The 22,406-nt window shown below is 35.9% G+C and overlaps 1 protein-coding gene across 2 annotated transcripts in view; it reads right to left on the bottom strand.

The window, feature by feature from the left end:
• PIAS1 (protein inhibitor of activated STAT 1) overlaps positions 1–22,406 on the bottom strand; it is a 121,793-nt gene that overhangs the window by 10,406 nt on the left and 88,981 nt on the right. For both annotated transcript variants that reach the window (XM_079912277.1, XM_079912278.1), the window contains exons 8-11: positions 14,475–14,548; positions 3,116–3,276; positions 1,242–1,372; positions 340–520 (exon numbers count right to left, since the gene is read on the bottom strand). In XM_079912277.1, coding sequence (XP_079768403.1) covers positions 340–520; positions 1,242–1,372; positions 3,116–3,276; positions 14,475–14,548 — 547 coding nt within the window. The remainder of the gene's footprint in view (positions 1–339; positions 521–1,241; positions 1,373–3,115; positions 3,277–14,474; positions 14,549–22,406) is intronic.

The raw sequence follows: 22,406 nt of genomic DNA on the forward strand, positions 1-22,406 counted from the left end.
TTATTAGAAATACACATTTTCTCAGTTCCTATTCCTGAATCAGACATGGGGGCTAGGGAAGCAATGTGTTTTAATAAGCCCTTCAGGTGATACTGATGTATACCCAAGTTTGAGACCCACTGTGCTAGAATCATCTTTTGGTATGATGAAGACCATACCAAGTGACCCCTTTAATGCATTATTCCAACCCCTTAAGAAACACACCTGAGAAAAATTCCACCTATTCTCTGATTACTAAGTTAAGTTTTACAATCATTTTATTTAGCAGATCTTTTAATCCTATTTGCAAAATTAACTTTCACAATGAGTTGGTTTTTTTTTTAAGATCTCAGCACTTACCCTTTATTACTTAGTGGTGATGTGGGAGAGAGAGAAGGGCAGGTTCTCTTGGCAGATGGCTCTTCCTCCTCTTCATCAGATGAACTGTCTATGGTTAGGTCAATCACCTCTACTTTCTTACTTTTATTTGAGGACTGGTGATGAGAAGCCACTTGGTGCTCTAATGTGGAGCTCAAGCATCCTGTGTGGGAATGATTGAAACACAAGGCAAAAAAGACCTGTAACATCTCTCCTTTTCTCAGCCTATGGATTAGATTATCAGTTGTAGCTTAGACTTTATCAGTTACAGTATATTGCTAGGGTCCAAGAATACAAAAGCAACAGTGGCTCTGTTCCCCTAAGCTTAAAAGTATTATTTATTATCGGTTGTTAAAGGATTTTTTTGAAAAACAATTCTGAATTAGGGCAAACAATCAAAATATATGTCCACCTCAGAATAAAAGTAGTCTGAGGGCAAACACTATATATTACACACGTTTACCTGTACAATACCTGATATACTGAGAGACGTTACAGTAAAGTTTTTAAAAAGTCATAGTTTCCTTCCAGCAAAAACATACTAAAAAAGCCAGGAAAAAGATGTAAGTGAAAAAAGAACATTCACTAACCTGTACCAAGTCTGTAAAAAATTTAAAAGGATACCATTTCAAAAGCATGACTTTACAAATAACTTATTAGATTATGTTATTCTGAAATCTTATACCACAAAATTTTAAAAGCTGGCAGAAAGTGAATTTAGAGTTTCAATACTTCTGAACATTTAATCAATAATTTAATAAGAGTTACTGAGCTATCCATAAACTGCTGAGTATTCTTAAAAATTTTATGTGTTTTAATATTGAAAACCAAGGCTTTACAACAACAGGGAGACTGCCCCACTCTTTTAGAAAACTAACACTCACCGTCAACCCCATTGTAAGAGGCAGAAACTTCCTGTACTTCCTTTTTTGATCTCATAGGTGCCCAAGAGCCATCCTCCTTAAACTGTATTTCATCACAATCTGTACAGTACTTCAGGATTTCCATAAACAAGCTATAAAAAACAATTTGTCCTTTGAATATCACATTCTAAAGTAAGGCCAATTAGAATTATTACTATTCGAAAAACATTCAGACCTTCTATGTTTTGTACAAGTATAAATGAGAAAGAAAGTGTAACAGACAAGGTATATTTGTTCTCAAAATCTAGGGCTAAATAGGAGAATAGTTACTTAAATTATGGTACCTGTATGCAAGAAAATATTATGTAACCATGAAAAATGAGGTTTCCAAAGATATTTTTTAATAATATGGGGGGAAATATATGTTCACAGAAAGTGTGAAGAGGCCAAGAAAAGAAAACTCTATATTTTAAAAATAAAATTCTGTGTGAGTGGTATATAAATAGTGCTTATCTCTCAGTGGTGACATTGTGGATATTTATTCTTTTTCTTTATACTTTTCAACATAATCCAAATTGCCTACAATAAGCACATCTTATTTGATAACTGAAGAAATACATGCAAAAATATGTATTGAAAGTTAAAGCTTCTTGATAATTACCATGCAGATATTAAAAAATGAGATTTTCAAAAATGTGTAAAATTAATGATCAAATTCTCAGGTTGTAATGTTAAATAAAACCAAACGATAAGAAATACTAATACTGTATAATCACAAATATGGGGAAAAAAACCAGAAAATAACATAACAGCTTTTTACTTTCGTATGTTTCCAATTTTTCTTTAGGGGTGTGTGTGTATGTGTGGCTTTTATAGTAAGAAAGAATAATCCCAATTGATGCAGGCATCTAGAGTTACATAATATACAGAGTTGGTAAAATATTACTCAATTCTGATTTATTAGTGATCACTGACATCTCTGAAAAATCAAACATAAAACATTTAAGTTACATGTTTACTTCTCCCCATATGACTGGTCTGACATCTTTCAAGCTCTGGATTACACTTCTATCGCTAAATGTATTCCATTCCTTATGTTATACCTTCAGGCTTCTATGCTTTCTCAAATATTATAGGTAAGTTGTATTAAGCATTTTTCTAAAGAGTACAGGAAATCTCAAGAAGATCCTTCTTTTCACAATTTATCTTTGTTCGGCAGCAAAACAGAAAAAAAGGAGGCTAGAGAATAGGAGAAAAGTGAAAGGGATATTCGAAGATGTTTGGAAGGACAGATAAAACATCAGAGTGTTAAAAAAATAATTGACTGTTGTGATGCTATAGGTGGAGAAGAAAGACAAAGACAAGTATTTTAGAGAAAACAAAAAAACAAAGAGAGCTGCTGTTCAGTGTGTTGATCAGTTTTAGGAGCCCGTAAGGTAGGGAGTAGGTATGCTGGCCCACAACTGAAGCACCAGGAAATCTCCAAAAACAGACCAATTTCTGGTCAATTAGGTTAACCAGAGTTTCACAATCCTTTCATTCTCTCTCCAAAATGGTCTCTCTCCAAAATGCATGTCGAGGGATAGATGGATTCATGTTAGGAAAAGGTGTAAGTACATCCTACTTAGAACCATTGGTGCTTTAAAATGGTAAATGTCAGGAGGCACTGACAGTAAGGCACACATTTTCAAAACAAGGGGACATAAAGTTAAAAAGGAAAAATGTTCACAATATTAATTACTTAGAAAACTACTGACTTTACAGTCATGAAAATCCTAAAAATATATAACTCAGGAAACACTACCTATAGAATTTTAATCCCAAACGTGCTGGATAACAAAACCAATAATAGATGGTTACCTTGAAGTACAAGGAAAAACTTTAAATTGACATACCCATCAATAATAAGGTGTTCATACGGAGCCTTCTTATCACAGACAGGGCAAACCCAAGTTGGTTTTTTCTCATTCATCTGAATATAAAGAGTTGCATCAAAACACTGCAGATGAGAACATGTAAGGGCCCGACATGGAATTGTCAACCGCATTTTACCAAGCTTTGAAAAAGGGAGACAAAAGTAAATATTAGACAACTGTTATACAAAATTTTTCCTGAAACACAAAGTGTATGTATTCCAATTTAAAGCGTATTCTGTTTACTTTTAACACATTTTCTGTGAAACATCTACCGGTTAAAAATTACAATATTTCTTTGGATATTAAAATAGAGGGACTATGGAAAGTTACAGCAGAGGTTATTTACCCTCAATCCACAGCTTACAGATCTGCGTTTAGGGGAAAGAACTATGAACCCCTTGAAATTACATGCAAAATCTTGTAAGTGTGTGCACTTTTCCGGGGAAAGTGCTTTCACCAAATTCTTAGAGTAGTCCCTAATCCAAAAAAGTTAAGAACCACTTTACTAGGTATTGGGAAAGGAAAAAGGAATGCCTTATTAAATGCTCAAGATACAGATACTCTCATTAAGATATCAGGTTGATTGTAATTCAGAGGTCAGAACAGAATAAGCATTCCCCACAATGCCTGGCATAATTGCCAAAGAGCAGCTCTGAGAAGAAACCCAGGTGTGCGCACTCTCTTCCCTCACTGGGCACCATCACAGGCAATTCAGCAAACACCTCTGGACCTCTAGCATCTCTAGCATGTTATGAGACTTGCTCTTCTTGCCCTGCAAATAGTGCTTATGCTGACATAGGTTGAGTCTGTCCTATGAACAATGAAATCTGTTTCATCTGGTCCCTGAAATGCCAGCTTTGGACCAAAGCAGAGAAGCTGTCCAAAGATCTGCCCAGGGAGCTACCATATCATGCCCTCCTTGCATGGAACACACTTCGTACAGTACAGCTGGATAACCACTGTGGGGTCCCCGTAGGTCACAATGGCCATATAGTATAGAAGTCACCTACTTTCAGTAACCACATTTTTTGCTAAATATCAGGAAAAGATCTTCCACATGTTTGTGAGCTTGAAAAACATAAGGCCTTGGAAAGGATATGAGTTAAGTGAGGAAAAAAAGAGGAAAAGATTCTTGGCTTAGGAGGACTTCACGGAAATGTGTAATTTCCTAGTCTACCAAGGAAATTAACTGTCATTTGGGGCCCTAAATTATTGTTCTCATACCAGTGATTTACTGTGCCTCTAGGAAAGGCACTTAACCTTGCTGGGCCTCTTTTTCTATCTCTGAAGTAACATGGTTTCCTTCTTACTTCAACAGGATGTAGTGATGAAGAATAAAAAAGGACCCAGAATGTGTCATCAACTTGAGGGAGTAATGCCAGTTTACAGTATCAGAAGTATGGACAGGAGGACTCCCAAACTCATTCTACAAGGCCACCATCACCCTGATACCAAAACCTGACAAGGATGTCACAAAGAAAGAAAACTACAGGCCAATATCACTGATGAACACAGATGAAAAAATCCCCAACAAAATACTAGCAAACAGAATTCGACAGCACATTAAAAGGATCATACACCATGATCAAGTGGGGTTTATTCCAGGAATGCAAGGATTCTTCAATATACGCAAATCAATCAATGTGATACACCATATTAACAAATTGAAGGAGAAAAACCATGTGATCATCTCAATAGATGCAGAGAAAGCTTTTGACAAAATTCAACACCCATTTATGATAAAAACCCTGCAGAAAGTAGGCATAGAGGAAATTTCCCTCAACATAATAAAGGCCATATATGACAAACCCACAGCCAACATCGTCCTCAATGGTGAAAAACTGAAAGCATTTCCACTAAGGTCAGGAACAAGACAAGGTTGCCCACTCTCACCACTCTTATTCAACATAGTTTTGGAAGTTTCAGCCACAGCAATCAGAGAAGAAAAGGAAATAAAAGGAATCCAAATCGGAAAAGAAGAAGTAAAGCTGTCACTCTTTGCAGATGACATGATACTATACATAGAGAATCCTAAAGATGCTACCAGAAAACTACCAGAGCTAATCAATGAATTTGGTAACGTAGCAGGATACAAAATTAATGCACAGAAATCTCTAGCATTCCTATACACTAATGATGAAAAATCTGAAAATGAAATCAAGAAAACACTCCCATTTACCAATGCAACAAAAAGAATAAAATATCTAGGAATAAACCTACCTAAGGAGACAAAAGACCTGTATGCAGAAAATTATAAGACACTGATGAAAGAAATTAAAGATGATACAAATAGATGGAGAGATATACCATGTTCTTGGATTGGAAGAATCAACATTGTGAGAATGACTCTACTACCCAAAGCAATCTACCAATTCAATGCAATCCCTATCAAACTACCACTGGCATTTTTCACAGAACTACGACAAAAAATTTCACAATTTGTATGGAAACACAAAAGACCCCGAATAGCCAAAGCAATCTTGAGAACGAAAAACGGAGCTGGAGGAATCAGGCTCCCTGACTTCAGACTATACTATAAAGCTACAGTAATCAAGACACAGGGAGATCAGCTCAGTGCTTTGTGATCGCCTGGAGAGGTGGGATAGGGAGGGTGGGAGGGAGGGAGGGAGACGCAAGAGGGGAAGAGATATGGGAACATATGTATATGTATAACTGATTCACTTTGTTATAAAGCAGAAACTAACACACCATTGTAAAGCAATTATGCTCCAATAAAGATGAAAAAAAAAAAACCACACACACACAAAAAAGACAGTATGGTACTGGCACAAAAACAGAAATATAGATCAATGGAACAGGACAGAAAGCCCAGAGATAAACCTACGCACATATGGTCACCTTATCTTTGATAAAGGAGGCAGGAATGTACAGTGGAGAAAGGACAGCCTCTTCAGTAAGTGGTGCTAGGAAAACAGGACAGCTACACGTAGAAGTATGAGATTAGATCACTCCCTAACATCATACACAAAAATAAGCTCAAAATGGATTAAAGACCTAAATGTAAGGCCAGAAACTATCAAACTCTTAGAGGAAAACATAGGCAGAACACTCTATGACATAAATCACAGCAAGATCCTTTTTGACCCACCTCCTAGAGAAATGGAAATAAAAACAAAAATAAACAAATGGGACCTAATGAAACTTAAAAGCTTTTGCACAGCAAAGGAAACCATAAACAAGACCAAAAGGCAACCCTCAGAATGGGAGAAAATATTTGCAAATGAAGCAACTGACAAAGGATTAATCTCCAAAATTTACAAGCAGCTCATGCAGCTCAATAACAAAAAAACAAACAACCCAATCCAAAAATGCGCAGAAGACCTAAATAGACATTTCTCCAAAGAAGATATACAGACTGCCAACAAACACATGAAAGGATGCTCAACATCAATAATCATTAGAGAAATGCAAATCAAAACTACAATGAGATATCATCTCACACCAGTCAGAATGGCCATCATCAAAAAATCTAGAAACAATAAATGCTGGAGAGGGTGTGGAGAAAAGGGAACCCTCTTGCACTGCTGGTGAGAATGTGAATTGGTTCAGCCACTGTGGAGAACAGTATGGAGGTTCCTTAAAAAACTACAAATAGAACTACCATATGACCCAGCAATCCCACTACTGGGCATATACCCTGAGAAAACCATAATTCAAAGAGTCATGTACCAAAATGTTCATTGCAGCTCTATTTACAATAGCCCGGGGATGGAAACAACCTAAGTGCCCATCATTGGATGAATGGATAAAGAAGATGTGGCACATATATACAATGGAATATTACTCAGCCATAAAAAGAAACGAAATTGAGCTATTTGTAATGAGGTGGATAGACCTAGAGTCTGTCATACAGAGTGAAGTAAGTCAGAAAGAGAAAGACAAATACCGTATGCTAACACATATATATGGAATTTAAGAAAAAAAATGTCATGAAGATCCTAGGGGTAAGACAGGAATAAAGACACAGACATACTGGAGAACGGACTTGAGGATATGGGGAGGGGGAAGGGTGAGCTGTGACAGGGAGAGAGAGAGGCATGGACATATATACACTAACAAACTTAAGGTAGATAGCTAGTGGGAAGCAGCTGCATGGCACAGGGATATTGGCTCGGTGCTTTGTGACCACCTGGAGGGGTGGGATAGGGAGGGTGGGAGGGAGGGAGATGCAAGAGGGAAGAGATATGGCAACATATGTATATGTATAACTGATTCACTTTGTTATAAAGCAGAAACTAACACACCATTGTAAAGCAATTATACCCCAATAAAGATGTTACAAAAAAAAAAGAAGAAACAAAGATTGTTTAAGAATCCAAGCCATAGGCTGTAGAACTTATACTATGAAAAGCAGTTATTCTCCAAAGACCGTCACCTCACATAACTTTAGCCCTATAATTTCCAGCTGTCAGTTCATCTTTTCGTTGGGAGAGCAACTCTCAAGCCCTTATATGATCAGCCACACTGACAAGTTTACCTACAGAATTTTTTTTTTTTTTTTTTTACCTACAGAATTTTTAAGGAACACTGCTACATGAATGGCACAAGAAGGACGTTTACAAATAAGTATACGAAAGCATAAGTTCAATTTCAAATGCAGTTTATTAGCCATCACACAAATGTCTTGCTTCAAAGAATTACAAAGTAATTGTTATATGACCCTCATACTCCTGATTTTTAAAAACAATCACTAAATTCTAAATACTTATCTATGAATGGACACTGAATTCTCTAACTTCAGAAAAGAAGCTGAGCTTTGAACATCTTCATCCTGTAATTACAAATCCCCCTTTTCCCTTTATAGGATGGGGTGGATATTTGCATCATTCGCAAATAAACACTTAAAAAACAACTAGCAAATACGTTTTCTAATGCCATTAACCTTACTATAACATAATAGTAACTGATGATACTTCAAGAGAAAATACCCTACTTAGATATAAGTTCAAACCAGCTTATACCAAAGGACCCCCAAAACATCAATAATATATGTACTTTTTCCTTATAAAAAGAAAGTAGTGTGATATTGAGAATTTTATAACTTTTTCATCATCATCATTATGGTAAGTATTTCATGAATAAATTTCCAAGGAGTTTATTTTTTTTTCTATCAACTCCAAGTGATTTGCATTCGAATTTACAGGTCTAGGGAGTATCTCACAAAGCAGGTTCACAAACATTCTTCCAGCTCTATTTTTAATAAATTAGAACTGAAAAATTCCCAAAGAGCAAAAACATCTTTCATTATTTTCACTGCCTTTAGCTAAACAGCACACAAAAACCAGAAACTCATTTATTTTGAGCTGTGTATATCACAACAAGGGTAATTCAAATGCACAGTCAGACATCATATTTACATATTTCAAAGGGAACAAATCTCTTTTATTATTCTATAAATTTGATATATAGATGAGTTGCCATTACGAAGTTTTACTTTTTAGAGTAGAAACATACCTAAAATATATTGCCTTACTGTTCCAGAATTATTGTAAAGGGATTGTCCTTTTGGCCAAACAGAAATCCATAAAAGTACTGTAATTATGGGTTATATATATAGTTGTTTTTCCTATAATCTGAATTTTGAAAGCATAAGTCAATTTAAAATGAACTGCTGTAACTGCTCAAATTAAAAAGGAAGGAGCAGGGGGATATAGAAAGAAGAATTTAAAGCTCACCGATTAAATTAAGAGGTGTAACAAGCAAAACATGATTAACATTTTCTAATAATATAAAGATCACCTGAACTATGAAATTCAAAACTAGTTATATAAATAAGAACATCAAGATTTATATTGTCGTCCTTATTTATATGAATAAATGCTTCATATAAATGTTAAATAATATAAACATCATATATATTAGTACAACTGTAAACACTTTTAAAATGAGACTGCAGAAAAACAAGACTCCTTCCAGTGATTTGAATGGAAAATGAAGCTTTTGCACATTCCTAAATTTCTCATGTTCTCTGAACTGGTGTTTTATAATGGAATGGGGCGGCAAGGAATCATGTCAAGGGGGAGGGTGGATAAATAGGTGTTTGGAGGAAAGAGGGTATGAGAGGTATATACCTTAAAAAAAAACTTTGTCTTCTTCCCACCCTCTACTTAGCTGGTCTGTGAACCATTTTTCTAAATGTTAAAAAATACCACATTCCTTTACACCATAGTCTGTTATAACATCTGATTACTTAAGAATCCACCCCATGTCCCCCTGGCCAATATTTTTTATTGTGGTAAAAACATTAACATTAAACCTACCACCTTAACCATCTTAAAGTGTACAATTCAGTAATGCTAAGTATATTCACACTGTTGTACAAGCGATCTCTAGAACTTTTTCATCTAGCAACACTGAAACTCTACACCAATTTGCCCTCCCCCAGCCCTTGGATCCATCTTTCTACTTTCTGCTTCCATGATTTTGACTACTTTATATACTTCATGAGTGGAATCATACGGTATTTATGCTTTTGTGACTGGCTTATTTTGCTTATTGTAATGTTCTCAAGGTTTATCCACATGGCATATGACAGGATTTCCTTCTTTTTTCATGTTCCATACATTATATTCTATTGTATGTATTTATACCGTATTTGTTCATCTCTTGATGGACATTTGGGTTGCTTCCACCCTTTGGCTATTGTGAATAATGTGATGAAAGTGGGTATGCAAATTATTTCAAGATCTTGCTTTGAATTCTTTTTTTTTTTTTTTTGCATTATGCGGGCTTCTCACTGTTGTGGCCTCTCCCGTTGCAGAGCACAGGCTCCATCTCCGGACGCGTAGGCTTAGCAGCCATGGCTCACGGGCCCAGCCGCTCCGCGGCATGTGGGATCTTCCCAGACCGGGGCACGAACCCATGTCCCCTGCATCGGCAGGCGGACTCTCAACCACTGCGCCACCAGGGAAGCCCGCTTTGAATTCTTTTAGATATATACCCAGAAGAATTGACAGATCATATGTTAATTCTATTTTTAACTTTTTGAGGAACCTCCATACTGTTTTTCCATAATGGCTGCCTTTTACATTCCCACCAACAGTCTACAAGGGTTCCAGTGTCTGTGGCATCCTCACTGAAACTTGTCATCTTCTGATTTTTTTGATAGGCGCCATCCTGATGGGTGTGAAGTGATATCTCATGTGATTCTGATACGCATTTCCTTAATGATTAGCGATGTTAATCTTTTCATGTGCTTGTCAGCCATCTGTATACCTTCTTTGGAGAAATGTCTATTCAAGTCCTTTGCCTATGTTTAATCAGGTTGTTTTGTTGTTGTTGTTGGGTTGCAGAAGTTCCTTATATATTCTGGATATTAACCCCTTATCAGGTATAAAATTCTCAAATTATTTTCTCCCATTCCCTAGGTTGTCTTTTCACTCTGTTAACTGTTTCCTCTGGCAAGAAAAGGTTTTAAGTTTTTAAGACCAACGGGTGTATTCCCATTGGTCTGTCTTTGCTTTTGTCGCTCGCCTCTGCTTTTGGTGTCATATCCAAGAAGTCACTGCCAGATTCAACTGAAGCCCTTCCCCCATGTTTCTTCTAAGAGCATAACAGTTTAAGGTCTTACGGTTTTGATCTTTAATCCATTTTGAGTTAATTTTTACATATGGTGTAAAGTAAGGGTCCAACTTCATTATTTTGCATGTGAATATTCAGTTTTCCCAATGCCATCTGTCTAAAGAGACCATCTTTTTCCCATTATATAGTCTTGGCACTCCTGTAGAAAGGCATTTGACCATATTGTTTCTGGGCTATTTTGTTCCATTGGTCTATATTATCTACCTTTCTGTCAGTACCACACCATCTTAATTACTACTGCTTTGTAGGATGTTTTGAAAACAGGGAGTGTGAGGGCTGGAACTTTGTTCTCATTAAGATTGTTTTGGCTACTCGAGTCCCTTGAGATTCCACAGAAATTTAAGGATTTTTTTTTTTTTTGTATTTCTGCAAAAAAATGCTATTGGGATTTGATAGGAACTACACTGAATCTGCAGATCACTTTGAGTAGTATGCACATTTTAACAATATTAAGTCTTCTAATCCATAATTATGGGATATCTCTCCATTTATTTCTATCTTCTCTGAATTCTTTTTTGTTATGTTTTATAGTTTTCAATCTCCTTGGTTGAGCTTATTCCTAAATATTTTATCCTTTTTGATGCTATAGTAAATGGGACTGTTTTCATAGTTTCCTTTTCAGTTTGGTCACTGTTAGTGTATAGAAATGCAACTAATTTTTGACTGTTGATTTTGTATCCTGCAACTTTGTTGAATTCAATTCAAACAGGTTTGTTTTGGGTTTTTTTGTGGAATCTTTGGTGTTTTCTACATAAAAGATCATGTCATCTGCAAACAGAGATTATTTTACTTCTTCCTTTCCAATCTTTTTTTTCCTCCTTGTATAATTGCTCTGGCTAGAACTTCCAGTGCTATGCTGAACAGCAGTGGTGACAGTGGGCATCCTTGCCTTGTTCTTGGCCTTAGAGGAAAAGCTTTCAAGTCTTTCCACATTTGAGTATGATGTTCATTGTGGGCTTTTCATATATGGCTTTTATTATGTTCAGGAAGCTTCCTTCTATTTCTAGTTTGCTGAGTGTTTTTATCATGAAATGATGTTGAATTTTGTCAAATGTTTTTGTCAAGTTTTTTTTCTGCATTGATTGAGATGATTATGTGGTTTTTGTCCTTCATTTTGTTAATGTGGTATATTACAATGATTTATTTTTGTATGCTGAACCAGCCTTACATTCCAGCTATGAATCCCACTTGGTCTGGTGTATGATCATTCTAACGTGCTGGTGAATTCGGTTTGCTAGTATTTTGTTTACGGTTTTTGCATCAATATTCATCAGGAATACTGGTATGTAGTTTTCTCAGGTTTTTTTGTTTCATTTTGTCTTGTCTTGTTGTGTCCTTGTGTGGTTTTGGGATCAGTAATGCTAGCCTTACAGAATGAGTTCAGGAGTATTCTTTCTTCAATTCTTTGTAAGAGTTTGAAAAGGATTGGTGTTAATTCTTCTTTAAATGTTTGGTAGCATTCTCCAATGAAGCCATAGGGTCCTAGGCTTTTCTTTGTTGGGACATTTTTCATTGCCGCTTCAATCTCCTCACTAGTTATAAGTCTGTTCAGATTTCTTATTTCTCCGTGATTCAGTCTTGGTAGGTTATGTGTTTCTAAGAATTTATCCACTTCTATGTTATCCAATTTGTTGGCACAGTAGTGTCTTATAATCTTTTTAATTTCTGTGACATCAGTTATAATGCCTCCTCTTTCATTTCTAATTTTAGCTATTTGAGACTTCCCTCTTTTTTTCTTAGTCTAGCTAAGGATTTGTCAATTTTGTTGATCTTTTCAAAAACCCAACTCTTGGTCTCGTGATTTTTTTGGACTGTTTTTCTATTCTCTATTTCATTTATCTCTGCTCTAATCTCTCTATTTTCCTTCCTTCTGCTGACTTTGGGTTTAGTTTGTTTTTCTTTTTTTAGTTTCTTGAGGTATAAGATTAGGTTGTTGATCTGCGATCTTTCTTCTTTTTTAATGTAAGCATTTACTCCTATAAACTTCCCTCTTCTGCTGCATCCTGTAAGTTTTGGTATATTGTGTTTTTATTTTCATTTGTCTTCAGATATTTTCTAAATTCCCTTGTGATTTCTTCTTTGACTCACTGGTTGTTTAAGAATGTATTGTTTAATTTCCACGTTTGTGGATTTTCCTGTTTTCCTCCTGTTACTGATTTCTAGTTTCATCACACTGTGATCAGAGAAGATACTTCATAATGATTTTAATCTTAAATTTATTAAGACTTGTTTTGTAGCCTAACATGTGCTCTGTCTTGGAGAATGTTCTGTGTGTTCTGAGAAGAATGTGTATTCTGCTTTGTTGGGTGCAGTATTCTGTATATATCTGTTAGGTCCAATTGGCATACAGTGTTGTTTAAGTCCTTTGTTTCCTTATTGACCATCTGTCTGGCTGTTCTATCTACAACCAAAAGTGGGGTATGGAAGTCTACTACTATTATTATATTGCTGCCTATTTCTCCCTTTAGTTCTGTCAATGACTGCATTATATATCTGGGAAAGAATTTAACAATTTAAAGTAATAATATAAAAAGCCTGGAGTCAAAATACTTTCCCTATAAAAATGACTGGCTATACAGTAAGGAATAAAAAGATAGAAGAATATATACAAAATTATACATTTGGTGATTTTTATTAACTTCGCTGTATTTTTTTCTGTACTTTATAGACGTTTAATAGTGAACAGGAGTTCTCTTAGCAATTATAAAACAAAAAAGATTTTTTTTAAACAGCTATGCAAAGTACTCTATTATAAACTACTTCATGAGCTAATGACTTTTTCATATTGTTTGAGGTTTTATAAATTATAAAAGACTAAGATATAAGACAAATAACACTTAATTTTTGTTTAAATTTTTTGTTTAAGAATAAATAACTTCATCTCAGATTAGCAGGATTCCAATATTAAAAGCTTTCAATATCAGGCTTGCCTGAACAATCCTGGCAAATAAGGAAAGAGCTGAGTCCTCTTATTTTCCATACTTTGTCCCCCAATTTAAATATGATTAATTTGATTAATTACAGAAAAGGCAATCAAAATATCAAAGTAATTTACTCTCAGTTTTTCACATATTTTTGTATGAAAGCATCATTCAACTACCATTCCTACTGTTGGTGGACCTGACATCAAACTAGTTAAGAAATAAACCTTAACACATTTTTGGAAACTTTTCCACTACCAGTTTAATCATTCGGTATGTCTTGAGCCTTATGTTTATTTTGTAGAAATGACTGAAATTGATCTCATTTTCTGGTTTAAAAACATTTCTAGTTGATTTTTATATGCACAACCAATTCAATTATTCAGGCTAAACAGAATAGTTTTTAATTGTTGTTAATAGTCATTGTTGGCAAAATGGTTAAATTGAATGTGTGAATAATCATGGCCAGATTTTTATTCAGAAGTATACTATTTTAAAAAATGAAATTTTAATAAATATACTAAGATAATAAAATGCATTATGTGGAGATTTTACACTTAAGTCTGAGAGAAAGGCATTTAATAACCACAAGCAATATTTAAATATAACTTACTAAGAGTAGAAAATTTTTATAGACATATATTTGTTTAGATTTCAAATCCTAAGACTACATGATGTCTTTTACTTTTCATAAACTCTAACAAACAAGTGGGCATGTTTCAATTTAACAGAACTTGTTAAATACTGGAAATACTTAATAACCAAAGAAAATGTATATTAAGCCTCCTGGAGAGCAAATATTAGTTAACACTTACTGGACATAGTAGAGAAACCCTCAGGCTGGTTGTAGCTATTTCACTGTCTGGATCCGCAGTCAATTTCTCTTTAACTGACATTCATCAAAGAGAAAACAAACAAACAGAAGTTTATTAAAGATACATCACCGATGCAACATAAGAAAAAGAATGAGGAACTTAAAAAAAAAGAACTCAAAAATAATCTGCTCAATTATTTTCCAATCGAATGAAAAGATAAAAATTATAAGGTTCATAATCTCTACAATAAGCAAAGGAAGGAAAACAACTGTATATCTATAGACTGACTACATTTCCTGTAAGTCTCCTATTTCTCACCCACAAAACAAAAACTGCATTGCACTAACATAAAGGAAATTTATATAGCAGGTTAATATATTCAGCTGATGGCACACCATCTTCCTTTTATAACTCTAAGATACTGGATAAAGATTTTCTTTCTTTTAAACTATGACAATATTATTTTAAAAGAAACTAATAAAAAACTATAAAACTAACATGTATAAGTTTTTACAATGCTCACATAATACAAATATTTATTGTAAACACATTAACTCTAATTTCAAATTATAAAAAGAAAAAAGTTCAATTGATTTTTTTACCATATGATTATTTGAGTTTTATATTTATTTATCCATAACCTAATTAATTATGCTACCTTGGGCAAGTCAGTCCTCCTCTCTGAGCTTAATTTTACTTCTTGGAAAATAACAGCCTACACTAGATAATCTCTACATCTTCTCAGTTCAAATTTCCTATGGTTCTTAAGAGAGGAGGCACTGGTAATTTTACTTTTGAAGCTATTTTGTTACTCTCAGTCAGTCTAACATAACAAGGACCTTTTTTTAAAAAGAAAAATTTATTTATTTTTGGCTGTGTTGGGTCTTCGTTTCTGTGCGAGGGCTTTCTCTAGTTGTGGTGAGTGGGGGCCACTCTTCATCATGGTGCGCGGGCCTCTCACTGTCGCAGCCTCTCTGTTGCGGAGCACAGGCTCCAAACGCGCGGGCTCAGTAGTTGTGGCTCACGGGCCTAGTTGCTCCGTGGCATGTGGGATCTTCCCAGACCAGGGCTCAAACCCGTGTCCCCTGCATTGGCAGGTAGATTCTCAACCACTGCGCCATCAGGGAAGCCCAACAAGGACCTTTATACTTCTCATCTGAAAACCTGAGACATGTTACTTCTGAAAACCTCAGAACTTTAAACTTCAGCACAGAAGTGAGACTGGAAATGCCTAAACGTAATATTTCAATAATTTTAGAAGCTGTTCCAGAATAACTTTAAAGTCTATATGTGTAAGGGGGCACAAGTGGAGTAGTTGTGGAGTCAATCATAGAATTTCAGAGCTGAGGCACAACTGAATGTGACAGGAAGGAAGGAAGGGAGGGAGGGAGGGAGGGAGGAAGGAAAGAAAGATACAAGAAAATGGAAAGGGGAAAAGTACTTGGGTAAGGAAGAACAGTTTCAGATGTCTGTTGAACTGGTAACTATTTATAAGAACTAAGAATTCTGGGCTTCCCTGGTGGCGCAGTGGTTAAGAATCTGCCTACCAATGCAGGGGACACGGGTTCAAGCCCTGGTCTGGGAAGATCCCACATGCCGCGGAGCAACTAAGCCCGTGCACCACATCTACTGAGCCTGTGCGCCACAACTACTGAGCCCATGTGCCACAACTACTGAAGCCCACGTGCCTCGAGCCCATGCTCCGCAACAAGAGAAGCAACCACAATGAGAAGCCCGCGCATCACAACGAAGAGTAGCCCCCGCATGCCGCAAGCAGAGAAAACCCGTGCACAGCGACGAAGACCCAACACAGCCAAAAATAAATAAAAGAACTAAAAAAAAAAAAAGAATTAAGAATTCTGCCTTTATTAAACTTGATGATCACAGAGTCTGGATTTTTTTGAGATGGTCCAAATCTTAGATATTCTATTCAACTGCCTCCATAAACTAGTGGATCTCAACTAAGATGCACATCAGAACTACCTATAGAGCTTTCTAACTTATAACTGCCCACTGAACCAAAATGGGGAAGAGGGACACTAATAAGTAGTTTTTAAAAAGCTCCAGATGTGATTCTGATGACAGACTAAAAAATCATTTTATGGCCTGGAAATTCAAAATTTTTACAGTCTATATAACTCATAGGCTGTCTATCACATCTAAAAAGGCACACAATCCGTGGGTTTTAGTTTGGAAAATATAGTTATCATATCACTTATGCTAATTAATATTATATGTAAATTATGAAAAGTATGCTTTTGCCATTATAGACCCAATGTTACTCCAACCTTTCTTATAAAGATACATTTAACAAAACAGTATCCTTTTAAAGGTGACAATTGCCATACAAAACAAACATGTAAATAGAATTCTAATGTGATTCCTAACCATTCTGCATGTCTTCACCAACCACTCCCTAACACCCACCACGCACACAGCAATGGGAACAGTAACTGACTTTACATCTTATCTATTTAAACTTCGAGTTAAATGAAGCAATATCATAGATCATAATATCAGCCTTATGCAAAACAAAGTTCAGTGTTAGTACTTTGAAAAAAAATGAAAAAGTAAAGGCAATCTGAGGTAGTGGTTCAGAGCACAGGATCTAGAGCCAGCCTAGGCTGTAATTCAGCCTTAGTCATTTAACTTTTCCATGCCTCAGTTTCCTCATCTTGTAAATGGGAATAATAACAGTACCTCATAGCATTGTTGTAAGGATTAAATGAGTTAATACAAATAAAATGCTTTAAAATAACCTAACATTATACTAAATAAATATTAGTTATCACAACTTAAAATAAAATGTGACTTGTATGTTTATTTTCTCTCAGAGGTGAAAGAATTTTCTGAAATTATTTTAGAATTAGCTTATTAATTTCTATTTAAAAAAAAAAACTTCGCTTTTCACCTTTGCCATTATAGACTCAATCAATTCTCTCCTGTAAAGATATTTTTAATACTTTAGGATCTTGATTGGATTGAATTTAACCTACAGATCAACTTGGAGAGAACTGACATTTCTCCAATAACAATACTGAGTGTTCTGATCCATTAACATGATGTATCTCTTCATTATTCAGGTCTTATTTTAATTACTCTCACCAATGTTTTATAGTTTTCAGCATAAAATTGTGCATATATTTTGTGTAACATATTCCTAAGTATTTCATATTTTTAAAATTCTTATTATTTGAATTTCAATTTCCAGTTGTTTACAGCTAGTAGAAATACAATTTTTATTAACTGACCATGTATTCTGCAACCGTGCTAAATTTACACATTGGCTTTAGTAGCTTTTTTGTAGATTTTTTGGATGTTTTCTATACAATGAAGTCATCTTCAAATAAAGACAATAATTATTGTTCATTTCTAATCTGTATGCTTCTTTTTTCTTGCCTTATTGTGCTGAATAGTATCTTAAGGGCAATGCTGAATAGAGGCATTAAGAAAGATATTCTTGCCTTATTCTTAGGGGTGAAGATTTTTACCATTAAATATGATATTAGCTAAAGGCTTTTTGTAAATACCCTTTATTACATTGAAGCAGCCCCCTTCTCTCTATTTTGCTGAGTTTTATCATGAATGGATATTGAATCTGACCAACTGCTTTTTCTGAATCTATGGAGATGATCACATGATTTTTTCTTTTTTTGTTTGCTGAGATGAGAAGGTGAATTATATTGATAGATTTTTGAATGTTGTATGAACCTAATATTCCTGGAACAAACTCTATTTGATCCCTATGTATTACCTTTTAATATACTGTATTTGTCAAAACAATTCTGAAAAAGAAAAATAAAGTTGGAGGACAACCTGATTTCAAGAATTACTATCAAGCTTTAGTAATGAAGACTGTGTTATTGGTATAAGGATAGATAAATAGGTCAATGGGAGATAATGGAGTCCAGAAATAAATTCATACATCTATGGTCAACTGGTTTTTGACAAAGGTGTCAAGGTAATTAAATGGAGAAAAAATTAGTATTTTCGAGAAATGTTATGGAACAACTGTTATCCGTATGGGGAGAAAATGAACCTCTAAAGCTTACTTTGCATCATACACAAAAATTTATTTAAAATAAACTGTAGACCTAGATCAAAGAATAAAACAATAAAACTTCTACAAGTAAAATGTTTGTGACCTTGGATTGGACAAAGATTTCATAGTATGCAAAAAGCACAAACTATAAAATAAATGCAGGGAAAAGTTGAATAGATATTTTATCAAAGAAGCTGTAAGGATGGCAAATAAGCACATGAAAAGATGCTTAACATCGTTAGTCACTAGAAAAGTTCATATTAAAACCACACGACATATCACCTACACAGTGACCAGAATGGCTAAAATCAAAGCAGCCTGACAATATCCACTGCTAGAGAGAATGGGGAAAAAACTCTAAATCTCAAATCTTCTTGGTAGGAATGCAAAAATGGAATATGCACTTTATAAGAAACTGCCAACGTCTTTTCTATACATTTATCATGTGACCCAGCAATCCTAGTCCTGAGTATTTACCCAAGAGAAATGAAAACGTATGTCCACAAAACTGATACTCATATGCAAACTGCAAATGTTTTAGCAGCTTTATTCATGATAACGAAAAACTGGAAGCAATCTAAACGTCCATCAACTGATAAATGGATACCCAAATTACAGTACAGATAAATGGAACACTACTCAATAATAAAGAAGAGCAAACTACATGAATGAACCTAAAACCATTATACTATGTAAAAGGAGCCAGAAACAAAAGGCTACATGCTGTGGGATTTCAAGTTCTGGAAAAGAAAAAACCACTGAGACAGAAATCACATCAATGGTTATAAGAACTGGGGGTAAGGAGATGAGACAGAATGCAAAGTGCCACAGGGGAACTTTCTGGGGTGAAGAATGTTACATATTTTGATTGTGGCATTTAGTTCATGATTGCATACACCTGTCAAATTCATCAAACTGTACACTTAAACAGGTGAATTTTTACTGCTTGTAAACTACACTTGAATAAACACAACCAAAATAAAAAAAAGAAGAAAGGTGTGGGGGGGAATCAGTATGTTAAATTTCATAAGAAAGTGAAAAATAAAAATAAGACATCAATATTCATCCTGCTGCATCAACCAACACCGGGTAAATCTTTCAGTCAGGTTTTCTGGTGTCACTGTGAGCTGCAGCCGTAACAGTATTTTACTATTTTACTATATGATGATTAATTTACTAAAATTAATCTTTGAAAATCCCTGTTGTCATGTGCTATGAGAGTTAGCCACTAGTCACATGTGGCCATATTTAAATTTAATTAAATTTAAAATTCAGTTCCTCAGTTGCACTACCACATGTCAAGTACTCAACAGACACATAGTACTAGTGGCTATCACACAGGACAGTGCAGATATAGAACATTTCCATCACCACAGAGTGTTCTATTAGTGCTGTTCTAGGTTTTCAAAAAAATGTCTTTCCTTTTCAGAATTTTTTTTTTTTTTTTTTTTTTTTTGCGGTACGCGGGCCTCTCACTGTTGTGGCCTCTCCCATTGCGGAGCACAGGCTCCGGACGTGCAGGCTCAGTGGCCATGGCTCACGGGCCCAGCCGCTCCACGGCATGTGGGATCTTCCCGGACCGGGGCACGAACTCGTGTCCCCTGCATCGGCAGGTGGACTCTCAACCACTGCGCCACCAGGGAAGCCCTCCTTTTTAGAATTTTAAGGCTGTAAACAATTGAACATATTAAGTCCAATACTTCATTTTATAAGCAAGAAAACAGAGGCACAGAGATGTGATCTTTTACTCAAGAACTCGTTTCATCAGTTTACTTAACAAAAGTCTGAGGATCTACTATGTGCCAGGCCCTGAGCTAAGCACTAGGAATTCAAAGAAAGATAAGATTAAGTTCCTGCCCAAAGGAACTCATAGTCTAGTAGAGAGCAAAGATACTTCTCTAATGTGCTGTAATGGAAACTAGCTCAAAGTCAATGCATCAACTCTGGGGGTTCTGAGATACCTCCTGGAAAAAGTGAAACATGAAGGATAACTAGAATTTAGGCAAAGTAGGTAACAGGGAAGTCTGCGGCACAGAGAACAATACTGGCAAAGCACTGAAGAAAAGAAAAGAATTCATTATTTTTGGAGTAAAAAGAATGAGAAGAAGAATGAATACAGATGACACCGGAAAGTAATAAGCAGGTGCCACACCATGGAAAGCTATATGTTTAAGTCATGTTAACAAGTTGGAGTTTTTATCCCATTGGTGTTAGGAAGTCATGGATTGCAAAGAAATGGTAAGATTAGATCTGTATTAATCACTTAGATTGCTACCAGAAGAGAGATATAAAAAGGGGGGCCAATGGGCTTCCCTGGTGGCGCAGTGGTTGAGAGTCCGCCTGCCAATGCAGGGGACACGGGTTCGTGCCCCGGTCCGGGAAGATCCCACGTGGCGCGGAGCGGCTGGGCCCGTGAGCCATGGCCGCTGAGCCTGCGTGTCCGGAGCCTGTGCTCCGCAACGGGAGAGGCCACAACAGTGAGAGAGGCCCACGTACCGCAAAAAAACAAAAAGGGGGGTGGGCAAGAAAGGAGAGGAATATATAATTCAAGAATAGGTTTTTAAAATAAAGGCAGGATATGAGAGCTTAAATGAGGTCAGTGATGGTAGGGAGAGAGAGAGCTCAACAGAGTTGAGAAATATTTAGGGTTTATGTCTGATAGAACTTAGTGAGTTCAGTTTTCACTACTTGAATCTGAGGAACCAGTGGTATATTTCAGTGAAGACAGTTAGCTATGGGTATCTACATTTGAAATTCAGGGGAAGGTCTGGAATGAAAATATGTATTTGGGAGTTGGTGCTAATTTAAACCACAAGAGTAAATGTGATTATCTCTAGGGAAAGTATGTATGTCCTTGAGGAGACCAAGGACAAAAACCCAGGGAAAACAAACATTTAGGATACTACCCTTAAGAGTATCCATTGAAGGCAAGTGATTGAGAAGAAATAGAGATGAGAATTTCAAGGAGACAGTTGTTGGTATGAAATGCAGCAAAAATATCTGACATAAACTGAAAAGATAAACTTTAAATCTGGCAATCAAATTGTCACTTGTGACATCTGCAAGAGCAGTTTCAGTGGAATGATGGGAGTTAAAAGTTCACAATGGGTTGCAGTGAGGAGGTAGAAAGGGAAGTTTAGATGACTCTTTGAAGAAACTAGGATGAGAACAGGAGGAACACAGATCTCTATCTAGAGAGTAGCTTGCTTTTGTATTTTCTAAAGGATGAAAAAGACTCGACAGTGAAGGCTGACAGAAAGCCTATAGAGCGGAGGAAGGAACTGAAAATACAGGACAGAGAGCAGATAAGTGAGCAGAGAGGCCTCCTAATGCTGTTTCTGAGCATCTCCATCTGGATGCCTCATAGACATCTCAAATACCAAAAGTCCAAGAGTGCACTCTGATCTTGCGCCTGCAACCGGATCTTTTCAACACTGTTTTCCATTTCAGTAAATGGCACTACCATGTAAGCTGGTGCCTAGTAAGTAAGGAACCTAGAACTCCTTCACTTCTTTTTCTTCACTCCCCACACGTAGTCACCACTTCTCCCCTTTAACACCTCTCAAACCATCAACTTCTCTCTATTTCCATCACCATTACTTCAGTTCAAGACATCATCATCTCTTATCTGTACAACAGTTTCCTAATTGGCCTCACTACAACAGCCTAGCTCCCCTTCAATTCAGTCTACTAAGTGAACGTTTTATTGCCCATATCTGATCGTACCACTCTGCTTAAAAATCCTCTAAGGGTTTTTTATCATCTGTCTTCATATCATCTATATGAACTCACCCCATGGCTATCTCTCTGGCCACTTTCCTCCTTTGTGCTCTCCACTTCAACTCTACTGGCCTTGTCTCTTGGCATATTCTCCTCCCATCTGGGGCTTA

The sequence above is a fragment of the Stenella coeruleoalba genome (assembly GCF_951394435.1).
Source record: "Stenella coeruleoalba genome assembly, chromosome: 2".
Classification (NCBI taxonomy): domain Eukaryota; kingdom Metazoa; phylum Chordata; class Mammalia; order Artiodactyla; family Delphinidae; genus Stenella; species Stenella coeruleoalba.